The sequence below is a fragment of the Engraulis encrasicolus genome, chromosome 22 (genome assembly GCF_034702125.1).
Source record: "Engraulis encrasicolus isolate BLACKSEA-1 chromosome 22, IST_EnEncr_1.0, whole genome shotgun sequence".
NCBI classification, from domain to species: domain Eukaryota; kingdom Metazoa; phylum Chordata; class Actinopteri; order Clupeiformes; family Engraulidae; genus Engraulis; species Engraulis encrasicolus.
This window is the reverse complement of record NC_085878.1, coordinates 34,346,842-34,361,841: the sequence shown is the minus strand read 5'-3', so window position 1 is coordinate 34,361,841 and position 15,000 is coordinate 34,346,842. Positions and strand designations below refer to the sequence as shown.

The 15,000-nt window shown below is 46.2% G+C and overlaps 1 protein-coding gene across 2 annotated transcripts in view; it reads left to right on the top strand.

Annotated features, from left to right (window-relative positions):
- Nucleotides 1-15,000, top strand: part of nfatc3a (nuclear factor of activated T cells 3a) — a 126,392-nt gene that overhangs the window by 2,201 nt on the left and 109,191 nt on the right. Inside the window, exon 1 of one of the 2 annotated variants that reach the window (XM_063188022.1) lies at nt 3,532-4,519. The exons of the other annotated variant lie outside the window; for it this stretch is intronic. Coding sequence (XP_063044092.1) covers nt 4,498-4,519 — 22 coding nt within the window. The 5' untranslated portion in view covers nt 3,532-4,497. Of the gene's footprint in view, nt 1-3,531; nt 4,520-15,000 lie in introns of those variants that run through there. 2 annotated transcript variants of the gene reach the window in all.

Sequence of the window (15,000 nt, the reverse complement as noted above, 5' to 3'; positions counted from 1 at the left end):
TGAGAAAACATGTTAAGACTACTTTTAAACATTTTTCCAAATAGTGCCCATGCTCTACTTACTAAGACATGCAGCTTTGCAAGCTTTGCAAATTCTTAATACGATTTCTGTAGCCTCTTTCTGCACATGGGGTCGCCGGCGGGCCTATTCACTATTTGCTGAAAATACTTAACTACATCATAACGACATTGCTATGACATTATAGAGAGCCTTAAGTAACATACTAACGCATAACTTAGCCATTGACATTTTGGTGACAGTAGGGTTATAACATAGGCTCTGCGCTAAGGGGTTAACTTAGTTTTGAAGTCTGCCAAAGTTTGTCATATCAGGAAAATATTAAAATACAATTTCAGTAACTGCAGATGCTGTTGAGGGCAGCTGTGACTGACTGGCCTGTGGTCTGTTGCGATGAGGTGAATACAAAGGGCTCGTTGCTTTGGGGAAAACCTTGTTTTGCATGCAGTGATTCGAAGCGCATAGTCAGTGTATCCCTCTCTGTAATGAAAGTCCCAGGCGTGTGCTCACATGCACACCTGCATGCATTGTACTGGGTGTGGACAACACAAACTCTGGTAGGCTAGAGTGTACTATGTAGTACCTCATTCAGAAATTGCATTTGGCAGTAGGGCTCTAAATTAACACCAGCCAAACAGCCAAATTCTGTTGAAATTTCATTTTGGCTGGTAGAAAAGACCAACTTACTAGCCACTTTGACCCATTATTGAGTGTGTGTTTGGCTAGTAAGATTTTGCCTGGCTGTATTTTTTCAGGTATGCATGACAATGATCATGTCATAACAAAATGGAATTTGTATAAACAAATATCTCACAGACAGTGCTGGGAAATGTGAAGTGTCATTTCATTGAATTATTAGTGAGAGTAGTGAAATTAGAACTTAAGCAAGAAAATAGATACATATTGATCACACCAAATGTGTGGGCATCTTGTGTTTTGGAGGTTAAGAGCAATCAAATAATATTTTATTGAGCTTTTTTTTTCACTCACATTCAAAAATGAACTCTACACATAATACATTTCAGTTTCCTAGATGTCAGAAAATGCCAATCAGTATTAAAACAGTGATGGAGACTAATTAACAACATTAATGGGCTCAGCCAAGTGAGTTGAAGCCATAAACCTGTTTGGCTTTTACTGGGGCCATTGCTTGGTCCTCAAACTCGGGTTAAGTTAATCTTTATTCCTGAAGTTGCATTACTTTCCCCAGGCAAGTTCCAGCCTCACAGCTTTCAGTAGCCAAGAGAAGTCCCACACATCACATCAGGGCTAACCGTAGGCCTTCAGTGTGCGTCAGATGAATTCCTCAGCAGAGGTGAGGGGCTGGGTGGAGCAGAGCTGGCGGGAAGCAAGGAGAGAAACAGAAAAGGGCTGCTGTCTAATCTGGCTCACAGCTGCATGAATAGCAACTCATTCATATTTCTGTAGCTTCTTATACGTACATTTACCTATTATTGGGTCATTGACTTATTTGTTAGCAGAAGTTAATTAACTTAAATGGATTAACTAATAATTGGTATTTCACAAGCAAGTAGTATGCTTTTTAGATAAACCAGTAAGAAAATACTAAGAATTCATGCATACCATTGTGGCATTAGATGTGGTCGCGACTCGCACCACCCTGACATCTGTTACTAAGAAACAACAATGACCCTATTGGAGTTCGGGGTTCGAGTTCGAGTTTTTCGGGGAATTCTGTTTACTTGTTTGCCAGTGGGGTGGAACCTGTGCCCTCATGACTCCAAGAGGTCTCACAGGTCGTCCACCCATGATGATGCTTTGTTGTTGTGCGGGTGATTTAAAAAAAAAATACGCTGACTCCAACCAAAAGGAATCCTGCTTCATGCAACGTAAATCTGTTTGATCCGTTTTACCCCACTTGTATTAGTCATGAAGGCCAGAGAAACAGTGTCCTCACTGTAGGTTCAAGTAAAGTGTACGTTATTTTGTCACGCAAAGCACACACAGACTTCCTTACCAGATAGAATGCTGTCCTTACATCGCATAGCACTACTGTTTTTATGAGTCTCTTTTTCAGTCTTAAGTCATTTCCCATGAAATTGTTCATGTTAGTCAAAACATATGAAGGCTTTTGATTTGGTGTGGTAGCCTAATTATTTTGTGCATGGTCAGATGTAAAATTCACTATTTCACTAGTGTTTAAGTATTGATACCTTACATCTAATTACTAAAATGTAACAACTTAACTGTACGATGACATTCTACCACGTAAATGACTTGTAATTACATTTCTATTATTTTTCTTTTATTCTCCATAAAGTGATCAGCCCTTTCAACTACAGCTGCTTCTTTTCTTGAAAAAAAAAGTATTTAATTGTTTCATCCGGTGGGAAATGTTGTTTTCACACCTTCTCAGATGATACACAAGGTAAAGGGCTGAAGGTCACGGGTCAGAACATTTCAGTTAGTAACGGTAGGAGAGAAGGGCTTAGTCCGGAGCACAAGGACACGGCCCTCTAGTTTTGGGATTGATAGAACCAACTAAGTTATATGATGGCTTCATATTTCTGCTCTTGCAAATGTGGTTTAGTCTGAGGAAGGGTCAGGGTGGCCCGAAATGTCACACAGGAATAAAATGGATTAAATGGGAGCTTACCAGTGTGCATTTTCTCCCCTTACCTATGAACTTCACGTTTTTGAACCTGCACCTGAAACAATCCTATTTGGATGTGCGTGAGGTTTGATTTGGATGTGCAAATGAGGCATACAATGCTACCAGGACTCTAAATTAATGTTTTTCATTACCAGCCAAAATGGCTAATAGATGGTAGCCTCTTACTGCAGATGGTGTGTCGCCAACGGGCCTATTCACTATTTGCTGAAAATAGGCAAACTACATCATAACAATATTGCTTTGACAATACCGAGAGACAATTTTGGTGACAGTAAGGTTATTACATAGGCTCTGCTGCGCGAAGGGGTTAATCTTACTAGCCAAACACACACTCCTAATAGGTCGAAGTCGCAAGTAGCAAGTTGGTCTTTTCTACCAGCATTTGGCCAGTTGGCTGGTGTTAATTTAGAGCCCCGATTATGCTACGATATGAGGGAGGTGTGCTGCTGCTTCTGTGTCCTGTGTGGTGACTGGTGGGTGGGTTATTGGCGGTGCCCTCCCCCTTCGCTTGAGAAGTGGCATTAGGGAGACGAGGTGCCCTCTCTGGGCCAGCGAGGAGGAGATATTGTAGAGGTGTCTGGCTGGCTGCCCAGGCATGGCATGTGGAGCTCAGATGGCGCTGGAATTTAAGGAGAGGGGAGTGGACTCTCCGCCCCCCCTTCTCTCTCTCTCTCTCCCTCCCTCTCTGTCCCTCTCTCTCTTGCTCTCTCTCACCCCCTTTCTCTCACTCTCTCTCTCTCTCTCTCTCTGTCTTGCTCTCTCTTTACCCCCTCTCTCACTCTCTTGCCCATCTCTCTCTCTCTCTCTCTCTCTCTCTCTCTCTCTCTCTCTCTCTCTCTCTCTCTCTCTCTCTCTCTCTCCCCATGTGTGTCCCTCACTCCCCTTGTCATGAGAGCGACCAGAGTGAGATCGTCCTTCCCCACTCTGTTGCTTCTTTCGTTCATTTCGGCGCTACCTTTTTTCTCGCTTCTTCACTCCACTCCACTCTTTCACCCTTGTCACCTCTCTGCAACAGCTTGGCAAGTCCATACTGAATCATTATACCATAAAAACCTATGTTTCTCTTCATAGTGTTATGTATTTAGATTTTTTTGTCCAGCTGCTGTTTTTTTCTTCTTCTTCTTCTTTGAGGTCTAAGATCTCAGCAATGTGTGTCTGACTTGCCCTTTTAACGACACTTCCAGATGTGTGAGTGACTGGAGTGTGAAGACTGAAATCTCCCTCTGCTGGCGCTGACCTTGCTCTTTGCTGCCCTGCTTCTGGGTCGGTCCTAAACGAGCGTGTGATTTAGAGGCTCGCTGCCTGCGAGCCATGCTACAGCTCTCCTGATAGGCTGTCAAGTGCAGTTCCAAAGTGTCCCCAAGTGTGTGTGGGGATTGACTGACCGTCCGATGGACTGCCTGCCTGCCTGTCTGGTGGAGAGTGAATCACAGCGCACACACCCACAGCCACACACGCAAGCAAGCAAGAGAGTGAGCAGCTGAAAAGTGGCATTGGCTTGTTTACTGAACAAAACCTCCCCCCCTACCCACCCCTCCTGTTTTTTTGGGACGTTTTTGCTGCCGAGCTGCATCTGGTCCACTGGGCTGTCTGTCCGTCTCAGTCGTGGGAAAGACTGAAATTACATCGCTCTCATGGTGGACTATTTTGAGCTTCCAGAGCGAGTGGCAGAGGGCAGGCGGGCCGGCAGGTTCTAGAGCTTTGTTAGAGCAGGAGTCCCCTCGGCTCACGAAACACGTCTCAAGCTGACCACGTCCAGCCAGCGCCACGCCAGCAGGAGAGGAGAGGAGAGAGAGAGACACACACACAGAGAAAAACAGAGACAGAGACAGTGAGCAACAACTATGCTGTGTACCACTTCACCAGGTGAGCTCTCTCAGAGTTGGTCGGTCAGAAGCGCACACGCTGAGCCCTATTTGATGAATGCTGTCTTTAGTGGGTGTATTTATGGCCCTACATTTAGGATGGGGAAGGTATGATCTAGCAAAATAATAATAAGCATGGTTGGGTGCCAATGGGTTATAATGAATCAGATTGGTGAATTTGCAGTGTGTGTGTGTGTGTGTGTGTGTGTGTGTGTGTGTGTCCGTGATGTGATTTTAGGGTTTGAAAAGTTAGGTGAAACTGTTGATGAGTTTTTAAGACGCAGCCTTAACGCTTATTCTTTCATACATTTGCGTCCTGTCTCGTGTTTTCCATTTGAGTCAGAGAGACCGTGAGTTTTCCAGTAGTGTACACTCACTCAGGTCTCTGCTCAGAGAGTTTTCCTCGCGTGGACACGTGAAACGGTGCTTTCCCTCACCCTCATTTTGCCAGCGCTTCACCCCAATGTGCGAACTGTCAGGGTTTTGAACTGGGCTTCACCATGAGGACAGCAACTGAACTGAGGAGGGGGTCGGACGAAAGGAAATTCCGTCCATGTGTGCCATTGGCTCCACATGGTTGTGGCAACATGTGTCAAGGGGTCCCACTCAAATCTCAAAAATAAATGAAATGAACACTAAAGAAGGGTGCAAGCCCGAAACGTTTGTGAGGCGATTAAAAAAGCAAAAAAAATCTGATGACTGCTTCTTGATTCATTTATTTTTGAGATTTGAGTTCATTCATTGACAAAGTTAAGCACCCAGTGTAGAGCATTAGACCACAAGGTGTTGCGCGCGCTTCCTGATCCTTCAAGGGTTCCCACTCCCCACCAACCAACTAACCAACCAGCCCCCATGGCCACCCCGAGCCTCCACGCCACACGCACCCCTGGTCACAGACAACTGTGTGAAAGAAGTAGGGCCTTGAGACTCCGGAGTGTTGAGAGAGACGTTTGTTTCCCGGGGAGAGGCACGAGCAGCTATGTGTGGCATTTGTCTAGTTTAAATATAGTGTAACTGAAGCCAGTGCTGGTTGCATTATATCAACATGTTGGGGGGTGTGCTCTGCTGCTCCAGAAAGCAACACGCCGGCCGAATGTGTGCGTTCGTTCAGCTCGCCTCTCGGGCCCTCCATGGGAAAAGGGCAGAGGGTGAGATCAAGATTAGGCCCAATAACTAACTTAACTTAGCCAGGCTGTGCCCTCCTAGTGACACAACACTTTCAGCGTTGCAACTAGTCAGGTCAAGAGCAATGCAAGTACTTTCTGAGCTCCCGAAAATACGGGAACTCCTCCCACTTTGTTGGTAAGCAAACAACCATAAGCAAGCCATAATTGTTATGGTCTTGGTCAGACCAAGTCTCGAAGAGATTTGAACGTCGATGATAATCAGGCTAAACTTAACTAGCTTGGGGAAATGGTATCTGGATCTGTGTGGTTGTACTGGCATAGAATTATGGGAGCAGTAGTGTGTATTATTAGTAGTTAGTAGTCAAAGTAGTCGTCGTCGTAGTAGAAATAGTAATAGTAGTAGTAGTAGTAGTAGTAGTAGTACTAGTAGTATTGGTAGTAGTTGTAGTAGTGCCAGTTGTAGTAATTAAATAGCAGCGAGCGAGTAACAAAAACCAGTGGGAATAAATTCACTGTTGATAGATTTTATACATTCCCAAAACAGTTGGTATTCAATCACAGAGTATGATCATGCTGTAATGTGCATATTTGTATTGTTATCATTAACTATAGCCATACCACTGCAAAAAACTTTAGGTAGGCTGTAGACTACTGTAATTGTTTCTGAAAATGTTAGATATTCCAATACTGAAAGATGTTCAACCATTGAGTCAAGAAAGTAGAATTACTCACTCAACGTGCTAAAAGTGAGGCTGTCTATAATACTCATTGATGATGGTTAATCATGATTAATCATGATTGATGCTACAAGTTGGTCATAGCTGATCACTCTGATTAGTATGTGGGGATTTTGATAGGAATACAAAAACAATTAATCAATGCAGAAAAGATGTCAAGCTTTTGGCCCAGACTTTATAAAACCTCCATTGTTTTCTTTCTTGTATATTTTAGTCCCCGTGGAACTCACAACGTTGTAAATTTGTGTGTTTGCTCTTGCAAGGGAAACCTAGATCTCCGCTTTTTTAAACAAGTGCACACAGCTCACTGTCAGAGTTAATTCAAACATTCATGTGAACAGGGGGCTCTCCAGAGATCCCTCCACCTGGTGTGTGTGTGTGTGTATAGTGTGTGTGTGTGTGTGTGTGTCTATGCGTACGTCTGTCTACAAGCGCAACTGGGTCGTCGTCGGCTCTGTGCCTCTTTCTTCACAGTCAGGGGACTCAGCACTTCCTTCCTTGTGTGTCACCGTCCCCATGGCATTGTTGCACAATTTGCCCAGGGAAGTGTTGTGTAAGAAAGTGTACTTACACATGAATGAATGACTGTGGAGTTTGTTTAGAGAGGTTGGTTGCACTTGTGGCGTTTACAGAGTGCCATACTGCAGTGCACAGTTGAAAACAGAAAATATTAGGCAGATGCTGTAGACTATATAATCTGGACCTAAAAGACATTCACCAAGAAAGGAGAGATGTCAGAGAGAGAGAGAGAGAGAGAGAGAGAGAGAGAGAGAGAGAGAGAGAGAGAGAGAGAGAGAGAGAGAGAAGCAGCGATATTGACTATTTCATCTGAACAATTGACCAATTCAGCTGTTCACATGAACAGCTGCATGACACATGCAGGAAAGTGAAATGAAGAAGATGACAATGAAGATGATCTTGATGACTACTGTCCTCAAATGCCAGTGTCGTAATGTGCTGTGTTATGCTGCTGTTATAAGTAGTTCATAAAAGTTGGAGCAGGCTTCACCCAACCAGATGTTTTTCTTTTAGGGTTCAGACCAAAATTATTGAAAGTATGAAAAGGTCACATGCATGTGCTTCAGAACGCTGAAATGTGTCTGTGTAATAATAAATAAGCGTATGCATGGTGTTATCATACAGCATTAATAAATCATGACAGATGAATGAATCGTAATAACTAGGTCAACTGCTGATGTAAACTAATAAGAAGTAGAATCAGAATAGATGTGAGAGGAAAGTCTAGTCTAGAGTCATTATTCATGCTGCTTACAAGGTTCTCGAATTCATAGATCCTTGAATGTCTTTGTCTGAAACATGGTTAAATTTCTGTGACAATGACTGGATAGAGAGAGAGAGAGAGAGAGAGAGAGAGAGAGAGAGAGAGAGAGAGAGAGAGAGAGAGAGAGAGAGAGAGAGAGAGAATATATTTTGAAGCAAGCCATGGCTTTTTGTTGATACCATATTTTGAGCATATTTTGATACCCGGGAGACACGAGTCTCTTGTCACTGACAGCACACATGGCACTCTCTCTCCTCTCTCGTTCCCTCTCTAGTTCTCTCTCTCTTTCCCTCCCTCTCACCCTCAGCCTTGACAGATTGTTTAAATGTCATCCAGTATGTGTGTCCACAGTGATGCTATCTGCTGCCCTGGCCTGGGTTATTACAGGCCGTTGGATTGGGTTCACATTGCGCAGTGGCTTAGAGGACACCCATCTCTCTCTCCTCTACTGTGCCAGGGGCCGGTTAGGCTAGTTACCAGGATGACTACAGTACACACACACACACACACACACACACACACACACACACACACACACACACACACACACACACACACACACACACACACACACACACACACACACACACACACACACACAAAACCCCCAGATATTCCCTTCTGTAAATACAAACAGGCTAGCAATTATACAGCTAGAAAGCAATGAGGAAATGTTTTTAATACCAATGTCGCAATTCTGTACAGTAGATACCTATTGGTCAGGAAATTCAGTGTATCCTCCCCCCAATAGATCAGTTGCTACATTAAAATGAATGTTAATTTGGTGTAGTACAGTGTGATATCTTTGCTGTTTTTGTCTGTGTTTGAGATGACAATGAGACAATTAGGGGCGGGCAGCATGCATTTGCCTTTATCCTATAGTGTTATCTCAGTGTGCGATTGTTCATTAGGGACCTTTATTTAGCTTAGCCTGCCAAACATGCGTTGGTGTTGGGTTGGCTGGCTTGGCTTAGGCGGCCAATGAGCCCCGGGTGTTGGCTTGGCTGGCTGGTTTGTAGGTTGTGTGTGATGTAAGAGGTGATGGCACAGCACAGGGAAGGGAAGGGAAGCCGCACAGGGCTGTCCTGTCATTCGCATAGGGACCACATTATTCAAATGTGCACATTAACCCTCGAAGGGAAAGGAAGAAGGGAGTGCCTGGTTTGGTGTTTGCTGTGGAAATGTCGAGCTGCTAGACCAGTGGTTCCCTTGCTTGGTTACCACCAGACCTAATCACAAGTGACTCTTTCAGATCGAAACGATTGTATAGAACTAAAGGCAGTATGGTAGTTCCCAGGCTGGGAACCCCATTTTGACATCACAAATTTCAAGGGACCCCCAAACACATATTTTTACGCACCTGAAAAAAAACTTTGCAGGCTATTACACCTGTAGATATTTCTGAAAATATATAAGAATGTAGTGTGGTGTTTCAGTCAGAGTATTAATGTGATATTAATTTGGGTATTTATCAGTATTCTTTTTACACACCAAGACATTTCAGGTGACCAACATGACATGTTCAGGAGTAGATACACATACATGTAAGCATTCTGTAGTAGCAGATGTTTGATAGCTTTAGTTTCTGAGGTGACACATCAATCATCCCTTTCCCATTCTTTTGTCTCTTCTCTCTCTCTCTCTCTCTCTCTCTCTCTCTCTCTCTCTCTCTCTCTCTCTCTCGCACACACACACACACATACACACACACACACACACACACACACACACACACACACACACACACACACACACACACACACACACACACACACACACACACACACACACACACACACACACACACAGAGCTCACATTGCATTTTGCAAATGTTCGAGGTGTGTTCACCATGAGTATGCACGTCACCCACTGGCTTCCTGGAACGTATGTGGGTCAGCAGTACCTGGAATGATGAATGGAACCACATCACACCAACTTTTGCCTCATTCAGTGATGGTAGGAAAATACAGACCTACTGTATTCTGGTTCAGGAGAAAATACACCCTTCAGTCTTACTTTCTATGTCCTGCGTACTGTACAAAGGCAATTCTGGATAATGCACATTCCTACAACTAAGTAAAAACGAAGACCACTATCCTTGGTCTGCTGAAAGTAGAAAACTGACTGTTAGCTTTTCAAGTTTTAGTAATTAATGTTATATGACTAATTAAAGGTTTAGTACTGTTTTGAATGAGTTTTACGTAGTTGTTGTGGTGGTCAGATAGATTAACACAGTTTTGACTGAGTGTCAGCAGGTCTTGGATGTTAAGTACACACACACACACACACACACACACACAGACGCGCGCACACACACACAGACGCGCGCACACACACACACACACACACACACACACACACACACACACACACACACACACACACACACACACACACACACACACACACACACACACACACACACACACACACACACACACACGGCAGACATGAGCCGCCGTCGCCACCTCAAGCCCTTACACACACTCAGCTAGCCGAGGATCCCCGCTCTAGTAGTGACGTCTGTGTCCGGTCCGCAAGGGCCTGTGACGCCATCAGCAGGGCCTGTGTGGGTGCTGCTGGGTTGGTACACGCCAGCCTGGTAGACAGAAGCCCTGGCGCCCTGCGTCATATCATGGACAAGGGGCTGGATGCAACTGAACGATTGCTGAACACCACGCAGCGATTTGCGTCTATTATTAGCTTAGGTACAGCAAAGCCTCTTAGGAAGCTTTATTTAACTGGATAGGCAGTCTGATGTGTGGGGCCTTGGGTTGGGAATAATGCATTAACTGTCCTGTACTGAGACAGTGCTGGCTGGCTGGCTGGCTGGGGTGGACCCCTCTGTCTGTCTGGCTGTCTGTCTGTCTGGCTGGCTGTTTGTCTCTCTGGCATGGTGCAGTCCTGACTATTGATGGTTCTTATCCCCATGGATCATTGCACCCCATGACCCCCATCTATTTGAAAGAACGCTGAAGCCCGCTTGAGAAACTCCCATTGTCATTGTGACACAGCATTCCACAGCACACCGTGCTCACTGCACAACAACAAAATTGCATTTATGCCTCACCTGTGCAAGGGGGCAGCCCCAAATGGCGCCCCAAGGGAGCAGTGCAGCGGGACAGTACCATGCTCAGGGTATCTCAGTCATGGAGGAGAAAGGGGGAGACCACTGGTTAATTACTCCCCCCACCCACCTGGTGGGTCAGAAATCGAACCGACAACCTTTGGGCTGTCGCCCTAACCGCTTACCCATCACTGCCCTATTTGCATTTCTTATTGCATTTCATCTGTCTGCATCATCTAAAAACTGTATGACGAATTCAGTACAGGACCGTAGCCTTTTAATGCACACCGTTCCACCAGTGGAATGCTGTAGTAGTCAATGAAAAAACATACCTACCGTAGTACTGCACCACTATGACAGTGCGCAGGGCCTTACTGTGTTTTGCACAGTTAAAACACGAGAACATCACAATAACAAACACCTGATTATCAGCATTCCCCTCCTGTCATGCCGGTATGCATGTAAGGATTATTGCACTTGATCAATTATAAACAGCAGTGACTGTGCCAGTTGTTTTTTTTATGAATCACAAAAAAATCTATTGAGACACCATTTTTTCTATGCATCACAATAACAAACACCTGGATATCAGCATTCCCCTCCTGTCATGCCGGTATGCATGTAAGGATTATTGCACCTGATCAATTATAAACAGCAGTGACTGTGCCAGTTGTATTTTTTATGAATCACAAAAAAATCTATTGAGACACCATTTTTTCTATGCATCACAATAACAAACACCTGAATATCAGCATTCCCCTCCTGTCATGTCAGGTCTTTGCTTCAGTGTAGCTACCTGTACGTTGCTCTGTCCTGCCCCGTGCTGTCCTGCCCCACACTGCACTATGTTGCACTGTCCTGCCCTGTGCTGTCCTGCCCCACACTGCACTATGTTGCTCTGTCCTGCCCTGTGTTGTCCTGCCCCACACTGCACTATGTTGCTCTGTCCTGCCCTGTGCTGTCCTGCCCTGTGCTGTCCTGCCCCGTGCTGTCCTGCCCTGTGCTGTCCTGCCCCACACTGCACTATGTTGCTCTGTCCTACCCTGTGCTGTCCTGCCCTGTCCTACCCTGTGCTGTCCTGCCCCGCGCTGCCCTACCCTGCCCTACACTGCACTATGTTGCCCTGTCCTGCCCCGTGCTGCCCTACCCTGCCCTGTTGTCAACCTCCTGCTTGTTTTGTGGAGCAGGTGGCCCCTGATCTGGCTCTGGCTCTCTCAGGGTGCTTTCCAGCTTGGCTGCGAGCTGCGACCACGCACCCCTGACACAGCTATCAGGTGGCAGCCACATGGGGTCGGGGGGCTTCTGGAGAGGAGAGAGAGGAGAGAGAGGAGAGGGGGATAGAGGAGGATAGAGGAGTGGAGGGGAGAGGAGAGGACGGGAGGGGGGGGGGTTCTGGAGAGGAGATGAGGGGAGAGGAGGTGGCGCTTCTGGAGAGGAGAGGAGGGGGTGGGTCTTGAGGAGGGGAGAGATAGGGGGGGTCTTCTAGAGAGAAGAGGAGAGGGGGAAAGAAGAGGAAAGGAGAAGAGAGGAGAGGAGAGATGAGGGAAGGGGGGGAGGAGAGGGGAGAAAGGGGGACTTCTGGAGAGGAGAGGAGAGGAGAGGAGAGGTGGGGGGCTTCTGGAAAGGAGAGGAGAGCAGAGGGGGAGCGGAGGTAGAGCATAGAGGGGTACACTTGAGACGCTGGGGGGATGTGATAGGGATAGGAAGGGGACCTTCTGGGGAGCAGAGGAGAGGAGAAGGGTGGCGGAATAGGCAGACTGGGTAGAGTGGTGCACTCGAGACACTGAGGGGGAGGGCATGTGAAGAGGAGCATTCCTCTGGAGAGGAGAAGAGAGGAGAGGAGAGGAGAGGGGAGGAGAGGAGAGGAGAGGGGAGGAGAGGAGAGGAGAGGCAGAATGGGTTGGTGGTTAGAGGGGTGCACATGGGATGCTGGAGTGGAGTGTGAAGGGGAGGGGAACTCTGGGGCGGAGAGGGGTGGAAGAAGGTGGGTGGGGTGGGGGGTAGAGACGGTGTGATGTGAGGGAGGTTGAGGGTGTGAGGAAGTTTGAGGCGTGGGTGGGGGTAGCAAAAGGAAGGGGGGCCAGGTATGCCAGAGATGGGGCAGGACGGGGGGTGTATGCAGGGGTTGCAGAAGGACGGGGGTACAGTTGAGACTTGGGGATGTTGGGGTGAGGTGGTGAGGGAGATTGCAGAGTGGGGGGGGAGGCTATTAGAAATGTGAGGGAAGGGGGTGTGGGAGGGTTGTGGAGGGGGGGGGGGGGGGGGGTGAGGGGTGGCGTGGCGAGGAGGAAGGTCCTTCCCGTTCCCTGCGCCTTGCTCAGACAGCATCTCCTCTGCGCAAAAGAGCTGCAGGATTAGCGTCAGCCGAGTTATTTCAGATGTGCCAGCTAAAGAGCTGGCACCTTGGCAGTCCTCGGAGTACGTCACGGTTCAGAGGCCATGCACTCTCATGCACGCACAACACACAGATTTACACAATGCCACACATGCACTTGTGATTGTTAGGCATTTTGGGAAAGCAATTGCGTTCGCACGGTGATTCACATTAAAGTGTCACACATTGTTGGCCTGCACTGCCCAACCCAGTTGAATTTGGAGACTGCCCTTGAGAGGGATGATTGAGGAGGTGAGATTGTCTTGCGCTGCTCTCATATGCTTGGCTGTGGCGAACGAATTGTCAGGCTGCTTAGTAGCAATTAATTGAAGTATTTTCTTGTTTCTGCCTTACAAACAAATGTGAAATAAACATTGAGATTTCATTTCATCAGGGACAGATTGTTGTCATCGTTCAATTTCACAAGTTCAACCTCTCTGTTCCCCTTGAATTTCACTAACTGAGCTCTTTTGCAGCTAAGGCATTGTTGAAATAGTAGCCCTTTAATGCATTCCAGTGGCACGCTGTAATTGTCATTGAAAAGTTAACTACCATGGTAGTACTACAATACTATGACATAACAGAGAGAGAACAAATGAATAACTCTGTGTCTTAATGGGTTGAAAATACAAAAATTGTATTTACACTGTAAAACACAACAGCATTTGTGTATTGTCTGTTGTCCTCGGCCATACGCAAACAAGGGCAAGTGACACACCTGACATGCTATACCTAGTAAATCTTAATCTACCATGACATCGACTGGTAATTCAAGGACTGCGGTTTGCATGTAAGGATTATTGCACTTGATCAATTATAAACAGCAGTGACTGTGCCAGTTGTTATTTTTATGAATCACCCAAAAAATCTTTTGAGACACCATTTTTTCTAAGCAGAACAATGTTGCAGATGATGTTGGCATGCTTAAAATCTTTTTTATATACTTTCTTTATTCTTCATTCCATTATTGCTTTATTATTTGAATAGGCTTAGCTAGTGACTTTAGGGCAGTGGTTCTCAACCTTTTTTGAACAAACGCCCCCTTGAATTCATCAAAAGCATCTCAACGTCCCCTCAACCTCATCATCAGCCTCCCAATGCCCCCTTAGTATTGAAAAATAAAATGGACTAATGCAACTCAATGGTAACTAAGCCCCGCCCCCACTCAGCTGCATCCTTCTCAACGCCCCCCTAGGGCTCCCCAATGCCCCCTGGGGGGCTGTACCTTCCCCGTTGAGAAACACTACTTTAGGGAATCGTTTCCTACCTCAGAAGCAATGTGCTATAAAAGGCCACCTCCCCCACTGTAAAAGCTTCACCAGAAAAGACAGAAGTGGTCACCCCATGTGTCATAAATCTGTTGTGCCCATCAGCAATTTTAACTCCTCTGTTTTCTTTGCAATTTGTTTTTATCTTTTTAGTAGACATGAATCATATGCCAGCGTATCTTTGTAATGGCCAACCTTTGATTTGCATTTATGCTCCGATCAGAGGGAAGGAGAGGCTGCTGCTGTGTTCTGTCTTGACTGCTGCATGACACACAGAAAACAACAGGGGGGAGGTGTGTGTGTGTGTGTGTGTGTGTGTGTGTGTGTGTGTGTGTGTGTGTGTGTGTGTGTGTGTGTGTGTGTGTGTGTGTGTGTGTGTGTGTGTGTGTGTGTGTGTGTGTGTGTGTGTGTGTGTGTGACTGTGTCTGTGCCTTTGTGTGCGTGTGATTGTCTGATGGTGTGTGCTTGTGTTTATGTTTGTGCGTGTGTGCATTTGTAGGTGAGTGTGTGTGCAGGGTGACCTGTGTCTCCTTCCCGCGTCTTAACCAGAGAGGTAGGGTGACAGGTCGCGAGTGCGCAGAGCAGAGCAGAGCGGTATGACACAGAGGCAGAGGCACAGAGGCAGC